Source organism: Pristis pectinata, chromosome 26 (genome assembly GCF_009764475.1).
Source record: "Pristis pectinata isolate sPriPec2 chromosome 26, sPriPec2.1.pri, whole genome shotgun sequence".
Taxonomy (NCBI): Eukaryota; Metazoa; Chordata; class Chondrichthyes; order Rhinopristiformes; family Pristidae; genus Pristis; species Pristis pectinata.
Window position 1 is genome coordinate 2,402,743 of NC_067430.1, and position 25,298 is coordinate 2,428,040.

The 25,298-nt window shown below is 41.3% G+C and overlaps 1 protein-coding gene across 1 annotated transcript; it reads right to left on the reverse strand.

The window, feature by feature from the left end:
• Positions 1-5,604: 5,604 nt before the first annotated feature.
• LOC127583202 (cartilage intermediate layer protein 1-like) lies at positions 5,605-25,197 on the reverse strand. Its single transcript, XM_052038969.1, has 6 exons — positions 25,167-25,197; positions 23,843-24,017; positions 18,646-18,743; positions 13,104-13,278; positions 12,668-12,762; positions 5,605-5,944 (listed from the first exon to the last, which is right to left on the reverse strand). The coding sequence occupies exons 1-5, from the start codon at positions 25,195-25,197 to the stop codon at positions 12,672-12,674; spliced, it is 570 nt and encodes a 189-aa protein (XP_051894929.1). The 3' UTR covers positions 5,605-5,944; positions 12,668-12,671.
• Between the last annotated feature and the right edge of the window lie 101 nt (positions 25,198-25,298).

The window sequence follows — 25,298 nt, forward strand, 5'->3', positions numbered from 1 at the left end:
TGCCCTTGACAGGGATCTTTGTGTCCTCACTAGCAAAGCCTCAGCAATCTCGTCACTTGCTTCCTTTAATATTCTGGGATATATGCCATCAGGCCCTGGGGATTTATTCAGGAGACCCAGCACTACCTCCTCCTTAATCTCAAAATGTCCTAGCATATTAGCATGCTATTCTGTCTTCACTATCCTCCATTTTCTTCTCCTCGGTAAATACTGACGCAAAGTATTCATTTAGTACCTTAGTCACTTGCTCTGATTCCAAGCATAAATTCCCTCCTTTATCCTTGAGTGGACCTACCTGCTCCTTAGTTATCCTTTTTTTTATTAACTTGAGTATAAAATGCTCTGGGATTATCCTTGACCCTGCTCGCCAAAGACATTTCATGGCCTCTTTTGGCCTTCCTAACCACTTGCTTGAGTGTTTTCCTGCTACCTTTATATTCCACAAAGACCCAGTCTGATTTTAGCTTCCTAAACATTACGTATGCTTCCTTTTTCTTCCTGCCCAAGTTTAGAACCTCTCAGGTTTAGATAGGAGAGTCACCCAAGAGAGTAACAAAGGTTAAGTGAGTGGATAAGTGATGATACATGGAATGCAATGTGGAGAAATGTGGTTGTTCATTTTGATAGGTTAATAGAAAAGCAGAATATTTTTGAAAACTTTAAATTGGGAAATGCCAATATTCATAAGGACTTTATGTTCTTGAACATGGATTAAAACAAGTTGTTACACAGGTAGAGCAGCCTTTATTACAAATGGATTAGAAGATAAGTGCAAAAGACCTAGAAATAGTCACTGCTATTTTCAGCATCATGTGAATGAAATTGGTGATTTCCAGAGCGAAACACAATTGTGGTCATTTCCTGGTCGAATTGTGCCGCTCTGGAAATTTGAGCTGGAATACTAGCAGCTATCAGTGGGATTCTGCTGAGGATGTGACTTCTGTCAAATGCACATAAAATGATGTCATTTAAAGCATTGTCAGCATTTTAAGTCGTATTTTTTTTTCTTGATAGCATTTGTCACCAGGAACTCCCAGAACAGCAAATTCTTTACAGCAATCTTACCTGTGCAGTGTATAGAGACCTCCAGTGGAGGTCCCAGCCCAGCACTGGAATGTGACTTGATTACTCCTTTAATTTACTTCCATACCAGTTCTTCTTCTTTCCCGCCCTAGACTATACCAATCATCAACCCACTGCCAACAGCCCCACCCAGTGAAACACACTTGCAACATCAAGCCTTGATCTGTGAACCCTCTCATCCCATGGACTCAATCAAATGCCCAACTCTTGAATCCTGATCAAACTTCCAATTATCACCCATGTCTAGCTCAACTTCCAATCCTCTATCCCATGCCTCAGTCAGACTTCTAGAGCACCCACCCCTGGACTGGTTGCATCACAGTCTGGTACAGCAATTTGAATGTGCAGAAATGTAAGAAACTGCTCAAAGTACTGGACTCTGCCCAATACATCATGGGCACATCCCACCTCACCATTGGTAGTATCTACAGGAGGTGCTGCCTCAGGAAGACAGCATCTATCATCAAACATCCCCACCATCCCTGCCATGCCATCTTTTCGCAGCTAATGTTGAGCAGGAGGTACAGAAGCCTGAAGTCCCACACCACCAGGTTCAAGAACAGCTACCTCCCTTCAACCATTCAGTTCTTGAACCATCTGGCACAACCCTAAACGCTACAGTTTAACAACACTATGACCACTTTGCAGTAAAATGGACTTTGTTTTTGTTCTAATTGTGTTCTTTCTTGTAAAAATTGTGTATAATTTATATTTAACTTATGTGTTACTTGTGAATGCTGCTTATATGATGCTATGTGGCTGTGCTGCTGCTGCAAGTATGTTTTTCATTGCACCTGTGCACACATATACTTGTGCATATGATGATAAACTCAACTTTGACATCTGATAAATTCTGTCCCATTGAAGTTAATCAGATTTCTGACATCCCCACCCGAGGAACTGATCAAATCCACAGGCTCCAATTGGACTTCTGAACTCTTGGTCTTTTCCTTACGATCCCCTGGAATTTAGCCCCAGATTTAACTGATAACTTTCCTCTGTATGCACTGTAATAATAAAGTGGATGAGGGAGAATGGATAAGGGAGGTGGTGTGGAGGTCAAAATAGGGGTGGCAATTTCAGAACGAAATGCAAAGATTCTTCAAAAATAGTGTTTAGAATCTTTGGAATTCTGCACTCAACGGGATAAGGAATCTCCTACGCTGAGCATATTCTTGACGAAGATAATAGATCTTTGTTTACTAAGGATATTAAGGAATATGGGGATAGTGTGAAAGGTGCTGATAGAAGATCAATTATAATCCTACTGAATGGCGGATTAATAAAACAGTCTGAATACCTGGCCTTGTTCCTATTTTTCCTGTTCTTTTCTTCAACTGTTTGTTTAACATCTGTTAAGTTGGAATATTCAAGAAAGATTTCCAAAGCAGCATCACGGGTATTGCAGAAGTTAGGGATTATTTTATCAATCCATTGATGACAGGAGAATTATTCTAGTAGAAGGAAGTAGCCCCAAGAGTCCTTGATACCAGTTTCTACATAGTGATATTGCATGGATAAATTTCTGAGGAAATTTCTGAATGACTTGGTATTCACCACTACTACTCACTGATGATCTGCTCACTAATGCTCAGTTTAAGATATAGCAATGAACAAAATAAGAAGAGCTTGCATATGGATTGCATTATTGGGACAACTGGGCTATTTCTGTGTTGTAAATTGTATTTGATACTATTGAGCAATTTTCTTGCCTGCATTTTTGCTCATGAAAAAGGCTAAGAACGTGAATACTATCACTGTCATTTTTAATTTACACATAGTTCTGATAGACGTATTGGGAGCATGTATGGTGGTGTGGAGGTCAAAAAAGGGCTGGCTGTTTAAGATTGAAAGGCAAACATTTTTCACAAGGAGTCAAGAATCTTAGGAATTCTGCATTCAGAGGGATAAGGAATTCCACATATTGAGTATATTCTTGACAAGGACCAATAGATCTAAGAATACTAAGGATATCAAGGGATAATGTGAAAATGCTAGAAACACTCAGTAGGTCAGGCAGCATCTGTGGAAAGAGAAACAAGGTTAATGTGTCTGGTCCAAGACTTCTCATCTCTGCAGTTGTTTCATTGCTGGCGACACACATTCCTGGAGTTCTGAATATAATATCTTTTACCACAAGTAATATGTTAAAATAAGGACTTTTTCAGAGCAACCAGAATGGCTAATTAATGCAGCTACATTTGTATCATCATAATTCCAAGAATAAATTTAAAGAATTGAAAAGAAGGCCCCAGAATACTGTATTTGTCTGCACCATTTTCTCATCATATTGTGTATCTCCCTAACGTTGTCCTAGAAAGCACTAACAAGGTGGCAATATTTGACAACACCCTTTAAAACGTGGTATTATTGGACTTCATGTATCGCCACACTGTTTCAGAAGCAGTGGTCGTTATTGAGAATCTGTTGGGAGCCTTTCAGCAAGCCCTTAAAAGCACAATGTATGATGCTGTCAGCATTCTTCTAGCTTGAGCGTTGGTTTCTTGCAGATGGCTGCACCAATGACTCCTGAGGGCAGGGTATGATCTCCCAGATTGACTTGGTGAGTCATTGAGAAGCTGGTGCAAAGGTACAATCTATGAATGCTTGTACATTGTGGAACTTGTAACACAGACTTTGGCGCCTGGGAAGTGTGCTTTGCACACCCATGTCATCCATGAAGTGTTAGATCAAGACAAATGGCCATTGTATGTTATCTTTGGTTGCAGCAAAGTATTTGAAGATGGAAAAACAGCTCAGTTTTCAGTGTGAGGGGTTTGGTGTGTAAACTGAATGTGTGTAGAATGATGTGCCGAAATTGGCAATGAATGAAAATTTAGTGTGATCAGCCCTTTGTGTATCATTCCTGAGCCTTCATCATTGGTAGAAGCTAGTTCTTCTGAGAGTGAACAGTAATTTCATTTTCAGACCAATGTTTATGAAAGTCTTGCTGTGGCAGATTTTGGATCTTGGCATAATTTGGGTAACTCCTTTGTCAGTGGAAAAAATGCAGTGATAGTTACCAAGAAGATCTTGTCCTGAAATGAGTCTGACGATGGTGATTGGTACAAAGGCACCCAGAATATGGATGGAACTGTTGCACTCTACTGAACCATTTTTTTTAGCATTCAGCATAAGAACTTCTAAGCCACAAATTCAAAGAGTTTGGAACATAAAATGAAGCCTTTCCGTACACTACATCAATCCTAACTTTAGATCCCTCCATCCAGTAGAAGTAATCATTTGCTAGTTATTCTCTTAAGACTTCTCACATTTCTGAGTATTTTTGTGAGAGCATGATGCCACTCTGATGCATGTAATACATAATCAATTAGGTGAGCAAAATTAGATTTAAAAAACAATGCAGTATTGTATTACCAATAAGTAAAATTAAAGTAGATGTATGATAAATTTTGTTATATTTCAGCAACTATATTGACCACTAAGGGGTATGCAAACAACAAATGCTTCAGTGCGGAAGGTCCATGAATTCTACAAAAGCTATATTAGAACATAGAACAGCACAGCACAGGAAGACTGTTCGGCCCATGATGTCTGTGGTGACCATGGTGCCAATCTAACTAATCCCATCTGCTTGCACATGGTCCGTATTCATCTATTCCCTGCCTATTCATCTGTCTAAATACCTTTTGAATATTGCTATCGTTTCTGCTTCTACCACCTCCTCTGGCTGCATCTTCCAAGCACTTACCGCTCTCTTGTGTTTTTAAAAAAAAACAATTTGCCTCACAAATCTCCTTTAAACTTTCCCCCTCCACTTTAAAGTTTTGAGATTTCCACTCTGGGGAATAGACTCTGATTACCTGCCCAATCTATGCCTCGCATAGTTTTATAAACTTCTATCAGATCACCCCTCAGCCTCCAACTCTTCAGAGAAAACAGTCCAAGTTTTTCCAACCTCTCCTTATAGCTAATACTCTCCAATCCAGGAAACATCCTGATGAACCTATTCTTCACCCTCTCCAGAGCCTCCACATTCTTCAATTAGTGTGGCAACTGAACTGTATGCAGTACTCCAAATATGGCTTAACTAAAGTTTTACACAGCTGAAACACGACTTTGGTCGGGGCACTGAATTTAAAAGTTGCAATGAAGGCAAGCATGCCATACGTCTTCTTCACCACCCTATCCACTTGTGTACTGTGCATTTCTGGTGAGATTACTAAGGTATATGCTAACACATTATGTTAACCAGTATAAATCAAAGACAGATCCAGGAAGTAAAACTTTTTGGGTCCAATTACGTACATTTCTGAATGCAGAAGATAGAAACTCCATAAGGCTGGAGTTGCAATAATGAGGAACTGTGTGACAATATTTATATAAGGAACCTAGTTATTCATGGGCCCAGTACATTTCCATATTTAGAAAATAAATGATTTCCATTCTTCAAAACCTTATTATATATTCAGATACTAGAATCATTGTACATTCCAGAAATCACACTTTAATAGACAACAGAATTTTATTCTTAGTTTATTCTATTTTTCTGGACTATTTTCCATTATTTAACCAATTTGATAATTATAATGTTTAATAACTAAATACATTGTTCCCTGAGTACAGTTCCCTAATAATCAAACATTTTACAAGATGGTTGAATATATTTTACTGAATTTTCAACTTTTATACAATTATTCAGGAACCACAGATCCGCTTGATTGGTCAGTAACTTTAACCCTCAATGATATGTTTTCCCCTGAGCAATTGCATAATGTTTTAACACAAATCCAAATTAACAAATGTTAAATAGAAAGAAACTTAACCAATTGCAAAACTGGATGTGCTTAGCTCCCACTTCTGGCCCTGTTGTCCTTTTCTATTTACAGTTTGCTTGTTACTAAAAAAATGTAATTGACAAGTGATTAGTATCTTCCCATATTTTGTTCTCCTTAGTAGCTCCACAGCAGCTACTTTAGAAATAAGACTGCAGTGATACTCTTCCAATGATCTGACATTAATAGCTGCAGCAGTACATTGAGGGATTGTGCTATCTTTGGTCATCCAAAACTGCAAACCAGACCATTGCTACCAGGAAAGGCCCTGCACATCTGCTTATACATTTTGAATTACCAGATGTTTCATCTTTAATATAGAAATGAACACTGGCTTCAGCTTTTAAAAATTATTAAGTTTGGAAGGCATCAGATAGGTCATTTTTAAAACTCAGCTTCATGCTCCATTGACATCAAAGTGAGGTGGTCTTCATATCTGGATTTACACTGGTTTTATAAAAAGGGAAGTTTGGAAGTGTGAAATATGCTATATCCATCAGAATGTTTCCCTTTTGATATTAATCTTTGTGGGATTCTAGACGTATTTTGCTGCTTCATAAATGCAGTTGTTGGGTTGCTATTTCAGAGAATTCTTGTCAGTTCTGCATGGAACTTCCTGGATTTCTCCACCATCAGCGAGCTTTCATCAGAAGTAGAAAAGTGAGTAAACGGGTACATGTGAAATTGCAGAGAGAGAAAAGGTAGGGAAAACAAATGGAATGTCTGTGACAGGATGGAGATGAGGATTGTCCGAGCACAGTCATGCTGTCAGAGTCATCTGGTTAATAGATGAATGAGGGCTGTTCAGGAGACAATAAGAAAAAAAAACAAATAATATGTTGCCACTGTAAGAGACAGAACACAGCAATTGTTAGAAATCTGAAACACAGGAGAATGCTGGAAATACCCAGGATCATCCACCTTAACTGATTGATGTTCAGGGATCTCTTGCAGGATGTTAGGGATAAATTTGTCCCAGTGAGGCAGAGAAGGAATGGCAGGGTGAAGGAACCATGGGTGACAAGAGAGGTGGAACAACTAGTTAGGAAGAAGAAAGCAGCATACATAAGGTGTAAGCAGCAAGGATCAGATAGGGCTTGTGAGGAATATAGAGTAGCAAGGAAGGAACTTAAGAAGGGGCTGAGGAGAGCAAGAAGGGGACATGAAAAGGCTTTGGCGAGTAAGGTTAAGGAGAATCCCAAGGCTTTTTTCTCGTACGTGAAGAGCAGAAGGATGGCTAGAGGAAAGGCAGGTCCGATTAAAGACAAAGGTGGGAAGATGTTCCTGGAAGCTGTGGAAGTGGGTGAGGTTCTCAATGAATTTCTCTTCATTATTCACCAAGGAGAGGGGTCTTGATGATGCTGAGGACAGTATTGGTAAGGGTAATGTTCTAGAGCATGTAGCTATCAAGAGAGGATGTGTTGGAGCTGTTAGAAAATATTAGGACATGAGGACATTAGGTCTCCGGGGCCTGACGGAATACTCCCCAGGCTGCTTCGTGAGGCAAGAGAGGAGATTGCTGAACCGTTGGCTAAGATCTTTGAGTCCTCGTTGTCCACGGGGATGGTACCGGAGGATTGGAGGGTGGCAAATGTTGTCCCCTTATTCAAAAAAGGTAGTAGGGATAGTCCAGGGAATTACAGACCAGTGAGCCTTGCGTCTGTGGTCACAAGATCACAAGACAAGGGAGCAGAAGCAGGCCATTCGGCCCATCGAGTCTGCTCCAAGGAAAGGGAAATAGAATTGAGAAATGGGGAATGGGGGAAGAAGAAGAAGAAGAAGAAGAAAAAAAAACTATTCTAATCCCAATTACCGGCCTTATCCCCATATCCCTTGATATCCTGACTATTTAGATATCTATCTATCTCCTCCTTGAATGCCCACACTGATCTGGCTTCCACTGCTGTACATGGCAAGGAGTTCCACAAATTCACCACCCTCTGCCTAAAGAAATTTTTCCTCATCTCTGTTTTGAAACTATACCCTCTAATTCTAAGATTGTGCCCTCTGGTCCTGGACTCACCCACCAAGGGAAACAGCCTAGCCACATTTACTCTGTCCTTTCCTATCAATATTTTAAATGTCACTATGAGGTCCCCTCTCATTCTTCTGTACTCCAGCGAGTACAGTCCAAGAGCCGACAAACGCTCCTCATACTTAAGCCCTTTCATTCCTGGAATCATCCTCGTAAATCTCCTCTGAACCCTCTCCAACGTCAACACATCCTTCCTAAGATGTGGGGCCCAAAACGGCGCACAGTATTCCAAATGAGGCCTCACTAGTGCCCCGTAGAGCCTCATTAACACTTCCTTACTTTTATACACTATACCTCTCGAAATGAATGCCAACATAGCATTCGCTTTCTTTACCACCGATCCGACCTGGTGGTTAACCTTTAAGGTATCCTGCACGAGTACCCCCAAGTCCCTTTGTACTTCCGTGCTTTGGATTTTCTCTCCTCCTAGATAATTGCCTGCTTATTTCTGCTTCCAAAGTGTACAACTGCACATTTCCCTACATTGAATCTCATCTGCCATTTCCTTGCCCATTCTCCTAAACTGTCTAGGTCCCTCTGCAACCTTCCTATCTCTTCAATACTCCCTACTCCTCCCCTATCTTGGTGTCATTCGCAAACTTAGCCACGAAACCATTCATTCCATCATCCAAATCGTTAATGTACAAGGTAAAAAGAAGTGGTCCCAACACCGACCCCTGCGGCACACCACTAGTAACCGGTAACCAGCCAGAACGAGATCCTTTTATTTCCACTCTTTGCTTCCTGTCAACCAGCCAATGCTCCACCCATTCTGTTATCCTACCCGTAATTCCATGACCTCTCATCTTATTAATCAGTCTCTTGTGAGGCACCTTATCAAAGGCCTTTTGAAAGTCTAAATACACAACATCTACCGCCTCTCCCTTATCCACCTTGCCTGTGATTTCTTCAAAAAACTCCAATAGGTTGGTCAGGCAGGATCTTCCTTTCACAAAACCATGTTGGCTAGGACCTATCCTGCCCTGCGCCTCTAGGTATTCCATAACCCCGTCTTTGAGGATAGATTCCAATAACTTTCCCACCACTGACGTCAGACTAATAGGTCTGTAATTACCTTTATGCTGCCTCCCTCCTTTCTTATACAACGGAACTACATTTGCGACCCTCCAGTCCTCCGGAACCACGCCTGAATCTATCGATTTCTGGAAAATAATCGCCAATGCCTCCGCTATCTCTAAAGCCACCTCCTTCAGAACCCGGAGATGCACCTCATCTGGTCCAGGAGACTTATCAGTATTTAGTCCATTTAGTTTTCCTAGCACCTTCTCCCTAGTAATCTTAACTGAACTCAATTCCATTTCGTGAGACTCCTGACTAACCGGCACATTGCTGATGTCCTCCACGGTGAAGACCGATGCAAAATATTCATTCAATTCCTCTGCCATCTCTCTATCGTCCATTATAATAGCTCCTGCACCATTATCAATTGGTCCTATATCAACCCGTGTCTCTCTTTTACACGTTATGTATTTAAAAAAACTCTTAGTATCCTTTTGAATGTTATCCGCCAACTTCCTTTCATAATTCCTTTTTTCTTTCCTAATGACCTTCTTAGTTTCTCTCTGCAGGTTTTTAAAAGCTTCCCAGTCCTCTGTTTTGCCACTAATTTTTGCTTCTTTGTACGCCGCCCCTTTTGCTTTTATTTTAGCCTTCACCTCTCTCGTTATCCACATTTGTGCCTTTTTTCCATTAAAAACCTTCTTTTTTCTTGGAATATATCTATCCTGCAATTTCCTTATTTCCTGTAGAAATTCCTTCCATTTCTCCTCTGCCGTCCCTCCAGCCAGCTTACTCTTCCAATCAATTAGGGCCAACTCCTCTCTCATACCATTGTAATTTCCTTTGTTCCACTGAAATATCGATACACCAGTTACCAGTTTCTCCTTCTCAAACTTGAAACTGAACTCAATCATATTGTGATCACTGGTTCCCAGTGGTTCCTTTACCTTTAGTTCCCTAATCACCTCCGGTTCATTACACAGCACCCAATCCAAAACAGCCGATCCCCTGGTGGGCTCTTCAACAAGTTGCTCTAGAAAAACGTCCCTTAGACATTCCACAAACTCCCTCTCCTGAGTACTACCGCCATTCTGGATTTCCCAGTCCACCTTCATGTTAAAATCCCCCATAATTATCTTCACATTGTCACTCTGGCATGCTTTTTCTATCTCAAACTGCAACTTATCGTCCACTTGCTGACTGCTATTAGGGGGCCTATATATGACTGCTACCATTGTCCTTTTACCCTTGCTATTCCTTAGCTCCACCCACAAGGATTCCACCTCCTCTGACCCAATATCCTTCCTTTCTATCGATTTTATATCACTACTAACCATCATGGCCACACCTCCCCCTCTGCCTACCCGCCTATCCTTCCTATACACTGTGTACCCCTGGACATTCAGTTCCCAATCACATCCGTCATAAAGCCATTACGGATGGTGGGTAAGCTGTTGAAAAGGATTCTAAGAGATAGGATCTATGAGCATTTAGAGAATCATGGACTGATTAGGGACAGCCAGCATGGCTTTGTGAAGGGAAGACCTTGCCTCACAAGCCTGATAAGAGTTCTTTGAGGAGGTCACCAGGAAGATTGATGAGGGTAGTGCAGTAGATGTGGTCTACATGGATTTTTGTAAGGCGTTTGACAAGGTTGCACATGGTAGGCTTCTTCAGAAGGTCAGAGCCCGAGGGATCCGGGGAAGCTTGGCCATGTGGATTCAGAATTGGCTTGCGTGTAGAAAGTAGAGGGTTGTGGTGGAGGGAGTGCATTCGGATTGGAGGGCTGTGACTAGTGGTGGCCCACAGGGATCGGTTCTGGGACCTCTACTTTTCGTGATATTTCATGACTTAGATGAGGGGGTGGAAGGGTGGGTTAGCAAGTTTGCAGATGACACAAAGATTGGTGGTGTTGTGGATAGTGTGGAGGGCTGTCGAAGCTTACAGAGGAATATTGATAGGATGCAGAGCTGGGCTGACAAGTAGCAGATGGAGTTCAATCCGGAGAAGTGTGAGGTGGTACACTTTGGAAGGACTAACTCCAAGGCGGAGTACAAGGTTAATGGCAGGATTCTGGGTAGTGTGGAGGAGCAGAGGGATCTGGGGGTTCATATCCACAGATCACTGAAAGTTGCCTCACAGGTGGATGGGGTAGTTAAGAAAGCTTATGGGATGTTAGCTTTCATAAGTCGGGGGATCGAGTTTAAGAGCCGCGAAGTAATGATGCAGCTTTACAAAACTCTGGTTAGGCCACACTTAGAGTACTGTGTCCAGCTCTGGTCGCCTCTTTATAGGAAGGATGTGGAAGTGTTGGAAAGAGTGCAGAGGAGATTTACCAGGATGCTGCCTGGATTAGAGAGTATGGATTATGAGGAGAGACTAAAGGAGCTAGGGCTTTACTCATTGGAGAGAAAGAGGATGAGGAGAGACATGATAAGAGGTATGCAAAGTATTAAGAAGAATAGAATGGACAGCCAGTGCCTCTTTCCCAGGGCACCAATGCTCAATACAAGAGGGCATGGCTTTAAGGTAATGGGTGGGAAGTTCAAGGGAAATGTCAGAGGGAGGTTTTTCACCCAGAGAGTGGTTGGTGCATGGAATGCGCTGCCTGGGGTGGTGGTGGAGGCTGATACGTTGGTCAAGTTCAAGAGGTTGTTAGATAAGCATATGGAGGAATTTAAAATAGAGGGATATGTGGGAGGAAGGGGTTAGATAGTCTTAGGTGTGGTTTAAAGGTCGGCACAACATGGTGGGCTGAAAGGCCTGTATTGTGCTGTATTGTTCTATGGTTAACTCAATCTTTCTCTCTTCACAGTACACACCTAAACTGCTGGGAATTTCCAAAAGAATGCTGGACTAGACAGCTCTGACAGCAAGGTGTCACCTAGACAAATGGTCTCCATTCGATCAGAGATGTTCCCTGTGCTCTCTTCCCCTCTCACTTTCTCTGCAATTTAAAATATGCTTTTCCCAATTTTACCATTCTGATGAAGGGTCATTCTCTTTTATTGTTAAATGTTTTTCTCTCCAGAGATGCTGCCTGACCTGCTAAGTATGTTCAGCGCTTCCTTTTATTTTAGATTTCCAGCATCTGAGTTTTTTTTAAAAAAAATTAATTCTGTGGGAGTACCCTCATGAGAAGTGCAAAAGTGGATCTAGTTCAACATAATCTTCTCTGGGGCAATTACAGATGGCCAATTGATGCTGGCTATGCCAGTGATTCCACATCCTAGAAGCGAATGCCAAAAATTTGCAGATTTTATGATTGCTTTTTAGAACTACTCCCCAATTGTGACTCCTTAGTTCTTCATTCTACACTGATCCCTCTGTACTTGTCCTTCTACACTGTTCTGATAAAGCTTGTAAGATCAGGAAACAACACCTCATATTCTTACTGGGCACATTATAGCCTTCCAAACTCAGCATTGCCTTTTAATAATTTCAGGTATTCAGCTTTCCCAGCCTTTTCTGCTTTTGTGTCAGATTTCTAGCACCCCCTACTATTTCACTTCTATAATTTCAAATAATATTTCTATTCCTATATTATCTCCTTTAGAATATTCATTTGTGTCCTGTCCAGTTCTATCCTCTTTCACCTCACACAGTGACCCATTTTTTTACCTTTATTCCCTCTTGCCTTCCACCCTATCAAAGACTTTCCCTTTTTGCTATATCACTTTTAATTCCAAAGTGGAATATCCAAAATCAACTTTAGTGAATATCTAATACTTACAAGATTAAGGGCAGATGAATCGTATTTTGTAATCTTCACACATTCCACTTGTTTGATCATTATTCAGACAAATAAATCCAGTTGAAATGCTGCACCTATTAATGAAAGATGGGAGGGTGTGATAATATGGCTGATAAAAACAATTCTACTTATTAAATAATAATACTTTATAAAGCATGGGAACAGGCCCTTCTGGTCCAACGAGCCCATGCCGTCCAATTACACCCATGTTAACCTACTAACCCGTACGTCTTTGGAATGTTGGAGGGAACCAGAGCACCCGGAGGACACCCATGCAGTCATGGGGAGAACGTACAAACTCCTTACAGACAGTGGCGGGAATTGAACCCTGATCGCTTGCACTGTAATAGTGTTACGCTAACAGCTATGTTACCATGAAGTAACAATATCAAAATACAGCGATGGAATTATATACTCAGGAATGTTGTCATCAGTGCTTGAGGCTGGCTTCCCAAGTACTGTCTGTACTTCACAGGCAATTGGACTACTGCAGATTTGATTGGGATTCTCTTTCCGAAGAAATGAGAGAACTTCAAAATCTCCTTCGCCTGATGGGTCATCACGATCAAACCACTGAGTTCTCTTCTCACCTAGTTAAAAGAATAAACAGAAAGTTGACTTTAAGTGACATTTTAAAGAAAGAATTGAACATTCTGTATTAGGTGAAAAATTGAAAGGGAAAGCCAATAATATGTAGACTCTTCTGCCGGGTGTTGGGTGGGCACGTGACTTAAGAAAAGTTGCATAATTGGATTGAACAGATAGTTGGTAGTCCTCTAAATCTGTAAAGAGAAAGACTTCAGTCACCAAGCCTGCTCCTTTCTGCAGGTTAAACTAATTTAAATATTAGATTAATAGGTGAGTAAATGAAGTCAGGTGACTCTCTTCTGACCCACTGACATTCTGGCATAATAGGTTCATGGTAAGTTTATTCTGAACTCTGCTAATAGTTCGAAGAAAAAATATTTGTTTTTGGTTGTTCATTTAAGCCTGACCACCATGTATGATACAGCCTGCACAGTTGCGGATGCCAGTATTTATAGATGCTTTCGGGATTTCATTCAGTAGACTGGTCTCCAAATTTTACAGAGGTGATTCCCTGTCAGGATGGAAGTGGCTTCGTGGAACAAAAATCTGCCTGCCTCTTTTAGAGTAGCAGTATTTGTGATCCTAATCTGACAGTGCCCTTCCTGTTGGCTACCAGCTAAGCCATTCAACCTGTCGATGCTCACATTAAGCTAATCTTCTAGGCTTGGGCCATCTGTAGTCTCCTCCCCTGAAGGCAGGAATCAAACACCGAGCTATGCTGGGAGGCAAGGTAGATAGGGGAAAACCACACAGAAAACAGGCATAAAAAGGAAACAAACAAGGGCAATTGTTTGAGTTTGTAAAAGAATTTTTAAACATACTTTGATATGTAAATTTGTTTTGGAATATTTATTTAGTGTTGGCTTTTATTTCACATTTTGGCTAGCTGATGCTCTGATGGTCCATAGCAAAAGGAAGGTAAGATATTGTATGGGGAAATAGGGTTGTGTATACTGGTATCACAGACTGTAAAAATGATCACGGACTTGCTAGAAAGTGATGACCTAATTTTCCTTTTCCTTTCTCTTTCCTGCATTCCTCTTCCTCCTCCTTAATGAAAGAGCAAGAAGCAGGGCGGAACTCTTATGATGCTGAGTTTGTACAGCTTACAACAGACTACAACGTATCTTGATAGCTACTCAAAGGACAGTCCAGACAGGGAATTTTTGATATGAGTGCACTTTATTATCCATTTATACATATCCTCTGTGTGCTCATTGCCCACGAGTGCATGGAGTTTGCACCAGAGATCAACCAGATAGTGCTTGCTACCTGGTAGCTACTCTTTGGTGTGTCATGCTGAATTAAATGCAGATGGCATAGTGGATTGCCATAAGCATGAAGGTACCAATTCTGCTGCTAGAATGTACAGTCACATCCAGCAAAACACAGAGGGACCAGAATCCTTTTTGCTTGTGGCACATCTCATAGTTGACCTGCAGAAGCCACAAAGTCAAACGTGTGCAGTCAGGGAGTCGGTGGTTGACATCCCCAGATGGAGAAACCTAATGTCTTTGTGATGCTCACTTCTCCCTCCACTTGCTATGCCCTAGCAAGAGAGAATGGAATATAGTCAGCTCTCTTTGAATAATGAGCATCAGTGACCTCCTTTCTGCTGTAGTAAAACGGAAATTGCTGAGATGTCACATAAATTCATTTTGAGCAGGGAGGAACCTCAGCATACATGAGCCAAATTTTGTGGACCTCATTCCCTATCAAAGAGAAGAAGTTTGGCTGCAAAATCAAGTAGGTGTGACTGGAGGCAGCCTATGAGGTCAGCTTGACTATTGTAATGAAATCAAGCCGGAAGTGCTTTAATTAACCAGGACTGCAAAGGTGATTACAGTGGTACATTCAAATACATTGTGGTGCCAATTCCTCACTTCACTCTTCTCAAACTCATTCCAGTATAGCATTACCCACACTAATTTACCTTTCATGTACAGTTACTACTCTTTTTCTATGCACTTTCACACTTCCCCATTTGTCCAGCCAACAGTGACAATCAATCTCATTTTTGTACAATATTGTGAATCTCGACCATAGTCACCATCAACAAATCCTCTTCATTTATCCATTAAGCATTTACATTTCTCAATCCTTGAAGGAGAATAGAGCTCAAAAATGAGAGAAAGGCAGAGAAGTGGAAGTGTTCCCCTAGCTATCCCACAATTGACAGCTTCAGAGGTGAAGGTGCTAGCCATTGGTGAAGTCTTGAGACACTTGCTCATCGGATACGGGGCCTCAAAGTACATCACAGGAAGAATTAAATACCAAAGTGAAAACAGAAAATGCTGGAGATACTTAACATGACTGTGGAGAAACAAAATGGACCAACGTTTCAGGACAGTAACCTTTCATTTGAAACAGAATAAGTGAGAAAAAAAAAGTTTTAATTTCCAGGGATGGGGAGGGGCTGAGAAAACAAAGCAAATGTCTGTGATAGTGTGGGTACCAAGAGAATTCAGATGATACAGATTTGCTTGGTAGTAGCCAAGAGAGGGTAGTGAAAGCATGTTAATCAAAGTTAGCTGTCTGGAGTAAGTGTAAGTAGAGGAAGAAAAGAGAAAGAACAAACACTGCTGGAAAAGTAAGATGTAGAATATAGCAATAAGTGGAAACCTGAAACAAAAGTGAATACTGGAAATATCCAGCAACCCAGGAGTGACTGAAAAACTGTCTATAAACTCTGTTAATATTACACATTGATGACGTTGCATCAGAACCGGCCAGTCTGGCACAAACAGGAAAGGCTGGTTATCTGAAATTGTTGAATTCAGTATTGAGATCCCAGGGCAGTTACATGGATGATCAGGTGCTATTCCTCAAGATTACATTGAGTTTCATTGGAACAGTGTAAGATGCCAAAGACAGAGAGGTCAGAGTGAAAATGGGATGGGGGAGTGAAATGACAGACAACTGAAAATATAGGGTCACTCTTGCAGGGAAGGGAATGGAAATGTTCTGCAAAATGGAGACCAAATTTGCATTTGGGTTCCCCAATGCAGAGGAGACCACATCATGAACACTCAGTGCAATATTTTGAACTGGAAGAAGTGAATTTCTGCTTCACCAAAAAGATGACTTTGGTCCTTGATTTCCCTGATTGGTGGAAGGGAAGGGCAAGACACTCTTAAAAATAAGTATCAAACCACCTCATGGTATATAACATGAGTGAAAAATAATCTTGTGCGTAATCACCAGGTAAAATAGTTTTACTTTGATAGTTATAATTCGTGTTCTTAGTCTCCTCATGGTAGGTTTATCCAGGAGATCAAGATGCATGGAATCCGAGTAGTTGGCTATTTGGATTCAGAATTGGCTTGCCCATAGAAGAAGAGGGTAGTGGTCGATGGGTTTTATTCTGGCTGGAGGTCTGTGACCGGTGGTGTTGTGCAGGGATCTGTACTGGGATCTCCGCTTTCTGTGATTATATATAAAAGATTTGGATGAAAATGTGGATGGGTAGGTTAGTAACTTTGCAGTTAACACGAAGATTAGGGGCATTATGGATAGTGTACAATGTTGCCAAAGGACACAGCAGGATATAGATCAGTTGCAGATATGGGCAGAGAAATGGCAGATGGAGCTTAATCTGGGCAAGTGTAAGGTTTTGCACTTTGTGAGATCAAATGTAAAGAGGAAGTACACAGTTAATGGCAGGACCCTTAATGCCGTTGATATACAGAGGGATCTTGGGGTCCAAGTCCATAGTTCCTTGGAAGTGCTTGCCTTTATTAGTCGAGGCATTGATTTAAATAGTCAGGAAATTATGTTGCAGCTTTATAAAATTCTGGTTAGGCCGTATCTGAAGTATTGCATTCAATTCTGGTTGCCCCATTATTGGAAGGATTTGAAGGCTGTGGAGAGGGTGCAGAAGAGGTTTACCAGAGTGCTGCTTGGATTAGAGAGCATGTGCTATAAGAAGAGGTTGGATAAACTAAGTTGGTTTTCTCTGGAGCAGCACGGGCTGAAGGGCTACCTGATAGAAGTTTATAAATGAGAGACATAGATAGACAGCTGGTTTCTTTTTCCCATGGTCAAAATGTCAAATATTAGAGGGCATACATTGAAGGTGATAGGGGAAAAGTTCAAGGGAGATGAGTGGGCAAGACTTTTTTTTTTACACAGAGAGTGGTGGGTGCCTAGAATGCACTGCCAGGGGTGGTAACGGATATAGATCTAATAGAATTGTTTAAGAGGCTCTTAGCTAGGCACATGAAGACACTGAGTGCACCGTAACTAAGATACATGCTATCCTAGCCTTGGAAGTTCATTGCTTCACTAATCGTAGCAAAATGTTGTTCAGTTCATTGTTGGTAGTGCAGGTAGGCCATGAAAGGGAAAATGCTGAAAGGGTATAAGCAAGCGTGGATGTACTTTTAAGCCCTTTTCTCTGTCATTGAATTTCGCACCCACCGAAATCATATCCTCCCCCTAGCTTTAGTCAGTATTCCACTTGCTGCTTTATTTCCCAATGGCAGATTCTGTCCACACACAGGGAGGTGCCAGTAGTACAGTCTATCATGGGGCCCCCTCATGTCCTAAAATCAGACGATATTGGCAAATGGTATGTCAGCAGGTAGAACAGTTGTGTGAACAACTACAACTATATTTGCTGAGGCCATGATGCACAAGTACCTTGGAAATGAAGAATAAAGTCTTGTCTTTGCACTAGAGTGTGCATATGGGTGTGTTACATAATTACAGGTTGTTAAATTTTTATTATAAATTCAATTGACATATTATCATTTATTTCAGCCAAAGACAGAAGTCAGAGTGGGAGTGGGGTAGAGAAATAATGTTTAACTGGAAGCTCCAGTCTACGTTTGGACTGAACAAGGTGTTCTACAAAATGGCATCCCAATCTACATTTAATTTCTCTAAACAGAGGGACCACATTTTGAACACAGAATGTAATAGACTAAATTGGAAGAATTTACTGCTTTCCAGTTGTGTCCATTTTTCATTGGTGCTTGTAATGAACAGTGAGACATAAATTATTGCTAAACAATGTTGAAGGCTATGACGGTAATGTATGGCTATTCGCAAGGCTTATCTCTCTTACCACGATTATTTTTATGGGGTCTGGAGAAACGTTCAGGTGAGGGCTGCCCAAATTGATCCTGTTTTGTCTGTGAAACAATACCTCAATTTTCAGAAAAAGGAATGACCTGGGCTAAGAACACACATCTATTATAATGGTGCATACGACAAGATGGAACAAGGACTGAATTATTGTACCTGACATCTGTATTTCTCATTGCACAACAGGAAAGAATTAGCCGTCAGTAAAGCATTCAGCATTGAAGGTAGCAAAATTAACAAATGCAAGAGTAGATTTGATAAGTAAAGCAGTAAATACTTACAAAATGATTGTGGGCAGGAAAATCGTATTCTGTAATTATGGCAAGTATTATTTTTCTGCTCTGCATTCACACAAACAAATCCATTGCAAGTGTCACACCTGTTTAAAATAGCAGAAGAGGATATGATATTGCCTGTTAGATAGTTCATATTCCATGAAATAAAGTAAATGACAAAAATAACATGACAGGAGTGGGCTACTCAGCCACTTTGGCTGCATCCACCATTTAGTAAAACCGTCAATTTTTAACTAGCTTGTCCAGGTTCCATATCTGTTCATTCTCTAACCTAAGAGAATTCTGTCAATTTAATGTTCGAATGATTACCTCCCAACATATTTTTGGAGGCAGAATCCCAGATTTACATTATCCTTTGTGTAAAGAAGTATTTCAGGATGTCACCCCAGAACAGACTAACTCTAATTTTATAGTTGTTGCCCTTTATTCTGGACTTCCCCACCAGAGGAAATAGTTTCTCTCCATCTCTTCAATTGTTCTTTAATTATTTTCAATTAGAGCACCACTTTTTTATGCAGCACCAGTCCATGCAACCTGTCTTTATAATTAATCTAAACTCCTCCCAGGCCAGCATATCGTTTTAGAATTAAACACCGTGTCTGGGGCATGTCCTCTCCCATTCCATTACATTAGCTACAATTTGTTTGCTCTTCAAGTACATTTAGCCAAACTCTTTCCACTTACTCCCAAAATATCCCAGATCTAGTCTAAGGTATAACTTGGATCTCAGTATAGTCCAACACCTTTGAAATGAAGGTTAACTTTCCTTTAAATTATAGTCCACTGGAACTTCTGTATATGGACAGGCATGGACGCAATAGACCAATAGATTTCCTTCTGTGTTGCAAATTCCTATGATTTTATGATGCCTACATCTCTCTGTAAGTGAATAGTCCTTATCAATTCGGACGTATTCTGAACTAGCCAAAGGTTCAAAGTGCATGACCTCACATTGAAGTGAGTACTGCCTATCTACTGCCTATATCTTCTAATCAATTTCCTCCCTGTACCAAAGGTTGCCTTAAATTGTACACATCATTGTTATTGTTAAGTGTGTAGCAACTCAGCCAATAAAAGGAAGGTAGGGTAAAGCGGAGCACCTATTGTGAGAGTGGACCAGTATAGGAGTGGGAATCTGAGGCTTTGGCGAGGAGGCACAGGTGAGCAGCAGGTAAGAACTGGTAAGGTTTTTTATAGTAGTTAAATAAAAAGATACCAAATTACAACTAATTAAATGAAGTAGGGATGCAGGATCAGGTGATGTGTTGTAGCTGCATGATGTGGGAGCTGGTGAACCCCATTGTGGTTCCTGGTGACCACATCTGCAGCAGGTGTTGGTTGCTTGAGGAACTCAGGCTCAAAGTTGATGACCTGGAATCTGAGCTTCAAACACTGCGACGCCTCAGGGAGGGGGAGAGTTACCTGGACATTGTGTTTCAGGATGCAGTCACACCCATTAGATTAACTATTTCAAATTCGGTCTATGGCCTGAGCTCTTGAGCTTATCCAACAGGTCTGAGATTCTTGCTCCCTGTGAGGATGAGAGTGGGGGCTGTAGGAAGGATGAACAACTGAACCATGGCACTGTGGTTCAGGGAGCCATTCAAGAAGGGGGAAAGAAGAGAAATATAGTTGTAATTGGGGAAAATATAGTCAGAGGAATAGAAACAATTCTGTCACAAGGATCGAGGGGCTGTGTTGTCTGCTTGGTGTCTGGGTTCAGGACATCTCATCTGAACCGCAGAGGAATTTGGAATGGGAGGGGAAAGATCCAGTTGTCGTGGTCCATGTGGGTACCAATGACACAGGTAGAACGAGGAAAGAGGTTCTGCTGAGGGAAGGTGAGCAGCGAGGGACTAAATTAAAAAGCAGACCAAAAAGGTAATAATCTCTGGATTGCTACCTGAGCCACATGCAAATTGACACAGGGTCAATAAGATCAGAGAGTTAAATGTGTGGCTCAAAGATTGGTTTGGGAGAAGTGGGTTTGAATTTGTGGGACATTGGCACCAGTATTGGGGAAGGAGGGAGCTGTTCCGATGGGATGGGCCCCACCTGAACCATGCTGGGCCCAGGGTCCTGGCGAATCACATAACTAGGGCAGTGGACAGGACTTTAAACTAAATAGTACGGGGGTGGTTTCAACAGATTGGAAAAGTATGGATAAGTTAAAGGGAAGGAGAGTGCAGGAGAAGTTACTGAAGTCTCCAGAATAAAGAATAAGACAAAGTTTAGAAAGGGATAAGAATTTAACTTCAGGCACATAGAGACAAATGTGAGAAGAAGGAGGTGAATACAGGACTGAAGGCATTATATTTGAATACATACAGTATACGAAATAAGGTAGATGAGCTCATGGTGCAGTTAGAAATTGGCAGGTATGACGTTGTGGGCATCACAGCTGGGACCTAAACATCCAAGGATACAAATCCTATCCAAAAGACAGGCAGGTGGGCAGAAGGGGTGGATTGGTTCTGTTGGTAAAAAAAAAATGAAGTCAAATCCTTAGCAAAAAGTGACATAGGATCAAAATATGTAGAATCCTTGTGGGTAGAGTTAAAAAACTGCAAGGGTAAAAGACCCTAATGAGAGTAGCCAGGATGTGGAGTACATATCATAACAGGAGATAGAAAAGGCATGTAAAAGGGGCAGTGGTCATGGGGGATTTCCCTGTGCAGGTAGATTGGGAAAATCATGTTGGTACTGGATTCAAGGAGAAGGAATTTGTAGAATGCCTGCAAGATGGAATTATAGAGCAGCTTGTGGTCGAGCCCACTCGGGAATAGGCAATTCTGGATTTAGTGTTGTGCAATGAACCAGATTTGATTAGCTTAACATAAAGGAACACTTAGGAGGCATAGAGTTCACCCTGCACTTTGAGAGGGAGAAGCTAAAATCAGATGTATCGATATTACAGTTGAGTAAAGATAGCTACAGAGGCATGAGAGAGGAGCTGGCTAAAGTTGATTGGAAGGGGACTATAGCAGGGATGACGGTAGAGCAGCAATGGCAGGAGTTTCTGGGAGTAATTCAGAAGATGCAGGATCATTTCATCCCAAAGAAGAAGCAGCATTCTGAAGGGATGTTGAGGAAACCGTGGCTGAAGAGGGAAGTCAAAGACAGCAGAAAGGAAGAAGAGAGGGCCTACAACATTGCAAAAATTAGTGGGAAGCTAGAGGATTTGGAAGCTTTTTAAAAAAAACAACAGAAGGGAACTAAAAAAAAGCAATAAGGGGAGAAAAGATGAAATATGAAGGTAAGCTAGCCAATAATATAAAAGAGGATCCCAAAAGTTTATTCAGATATATAAAGATTAAAAGAGAGGCAAGAGTGGACATTGGACCACTGGAAAATGATGCTGGCGAGGTCTTAATGGGAACAAAGAAACGGCGGATGAACTGAATTAGTATTTTGCGTCCATCTTCACTGTGGAAGACACCAGAAATTCCAGAGAGTCAGGACAGAAGTGATTGTAGTCGCTATTACTAAGGAGTAGTCACTCTTACTAAGGAGAAGGTGCTTGGGAAGCTGAAAGGTCTGAAGGTAGATAAGTCACCTGGACCAGACGTACTATACCCCAGGGTTCTGAAAGAAGTAGCTGAAGAGATTTGGGGGCATTAGCAGTGATCTTTTAAGAATCGCTAGATTCAGGAATGGTTCTAAAGGACTGGAAAATCGCAGATGTGACACCACTGTTTAAGAAGGGAGGGAGGCAAAAGACAGGAAATTACAGGCCAGTTCGCCTGACTTCAGTGGTTGGTAAGATGTTAGAGTCCATTCTTTAGGATGAGGTTTCGGGGTACTTGGGTGCACATGATAAAATAGGCTGAAGTCAGCATGGTTTCCTTAAGTGGAAACCTTGCCTAACAATCCATTGGAATTCTTTGTCTCGCCTGCCTGTTACTCCTCAAAGGAGGGTCAGTGGATGTTGTTTACTTGGATTTTCAGAAGGCCTTTTGACAAGCCATACGTGAGGCTGCTGAACTAGGCAGGGGCCCATGGTATTACAGGAAAGGTTTTGGCATGGATAGAAGATTGGCTGACTGGCAGAAGGCAGAGTGGGAATAAAGGGGGCCTTTTCTGGTTGGCTGCCAGTAACTAGTGGTGTTCCTCAGGGGTCCGTGTTCATCTGCTACTTTTCATGTTATATGTTAATGATCTGGATGACAGAATTGATGGCTTTGTGACCAAGTTTGCAGATGATACAAAGATAGATGGAGGGGCATGTTGTGTTGAGCAGGGAGTCTGCAGAAGGACTTGGAAAGGTTGGGAGAATGGGCAAAGAAATGGCTGATGGAAAACAGCGCAGGGAAGTGTATAGTCATGCACTTTGGTAGAAGGAATAAAGACGTAGACTATTTTCTAAATGGGGAGGGAATTCAGAAATCAGAGGTGCGAAGGGTCTTGGGAGTCCCAGTGCAAGATTCCCTAAAGGTTAACTTGCAGGTTGAGTCGGTACTAAGGAAGGCAAATGCAATGTTAGCATTCATTTCGAGAGGACTAGAACATAGAAGCAAGGATGTAATGCTGAGGCCTTATAAGGTGTTGGTCAGACCACATTTGGAGTATTGTGAGCAGTTTTGGGCCCCATATCTAAGGAAGGATGTGCTGGCATTGGACAGGGTCCAAAGGAGGTTTACAAGAATGATCCCGGGAATGAAAAGGGTTAACGTATGAGGAATGTTTGATGGCTCTGGGCCTGTACTCGCTGGAGTTTAGAAGGATGAGGGGGGATCTCATTGTAACCTACTGAATATTGAAAGGCCTGGATAGAGTGGATGTGGAGAGGATGTTTCCAGTAGTGGGAGGGTCTAGGACCAGACGGCACAGCCTCAGAATGGAAGGACGTCCCTTTGGAACAGAGATGAGGAGGAATTTCTTTGGCCAGAGGGTGGTGAATCCATGGAATTCATTGCCACATTGTGGAGGCCAAGTCATTGGGTGTATTTAAAGCGGAGGTTGATAGGTTCTTGATTAGTAAGGGTGTCAAAGATTACGGGGAGAAGGCAGGAGAATGGGGTTGAGAGGGAAAAATAAATCAGCCGTGATCGAATGGCAGAGCAGACCCGTTGGGCCAAATGGCATAATTCTGCTCCCATGTCTTATGGTTTAACAGTCTATCATGTTGAATCTTAAGATGCCTTCTGGACATGCATAAAAACTGGCAGGAAGTATTACTTACTCAGGAATGACGTCTCCAGTGCTTGAGGCTGGCATTCCATCCGTTGTTTCCACTTCACAGGCAGTTGGATTACTGCAGATTATATTGGGATTTTCTTTTCGAAGGTTTGTGAGGTCCTCATAATCCCCAATTCCTGATGGGTCATCACGATCAAACCATTGGGTTTTACAGTTGCCTGATTAATAGAAAAGCAAAAATGCACTGCTAACAATGTTTCTAAATTTGGAATTTTAAACTGTAACTTAATTGAGTAGAAATAGACAATAAACAAGGTTTTTGTTACATATTTAACATCCAATGAGGGCCTTTTTGTGTGGAGCGACATGATCTCAATGCCTTGTGTCACTGACCAAAGTGAAGAAACAGAACACTGTCAATTCAGCCATAGTTGGGGTTGATTAGAAATTAGAGTTTGTGCCACATATTTGACTTATTTACTGACTTCAGAAGAGACTGCTGTAGAATTAGTGACACTTATTTCCCCCATTCCTGTCTCTTTGTCACCTTTCAAGATCAATATTTAAGACATCACTGTGAAAACAAAAACATGGACTGTATTTATAAATGATGGTTGGATGCTATGTGCATTGTAAATTCATTGCTGTAGCTTCATATTGAGTAAAACCCTTCTCTGTTCATGCATTGGACCCAATGGTACCTCAGCAATGTTCCCTCCCACTTTGTTGCAATCACCTTGCAGTGAAGGTCTGTCCCCTTCCCATCCCACACAACATACCAATCTCTTTCCCAGTAGTAAACAATAGTGATAAATATTTGAAAGTAAATATATGCTTAAGAAATAAGATATTAAGAAATAAGAAACACAATATATAGGACTAAAACTAATTTATAGAGCTTGCATACATATTTGAACAAATATATAATTAAAATAAAATTTAAAACCCAGGGGTTTTTCAAACATAGTTTAAAATGACTAGAAAGGTACCAATGGTAAATAGCAGTTCTTATCCTTTCTTCATAAATATGCTATTATCCATTGTGTTCCGTTTCGTCACTTTGTCAGTAACACCGGGTATTGAGATAATGTCATGCCACACAAAAAGGCCCTCAATGCTTACAAAATATTCTAACTCAGGAATAAAAACATCTTTAAACATACACACCAAGCATCTCCTCAGTGTTTTTCACAATGAACTTCATTATTTAAACAACACTTTCACAAAATTACAGCATCAACTTTATATGCATTAAGGCTCTCTTTTTGTGGTCCTTAATATCAATGATTTCCAGTATCATAGAATCATACAACATGGAAACAGGCAATTGGACCAATTAAGTCTGCACCAATCATCATGCCACCCACTTGTATTAATGCCATTGTATTCTTGCCACATTCCCCATCAACTATTCCCTGCCCCATTCTACCATGCAGTCAGGGAGAACGTGAAAATTGCACACAGCGGTGGAGGTGAGGATTGAACCTGTGTCACTGGAG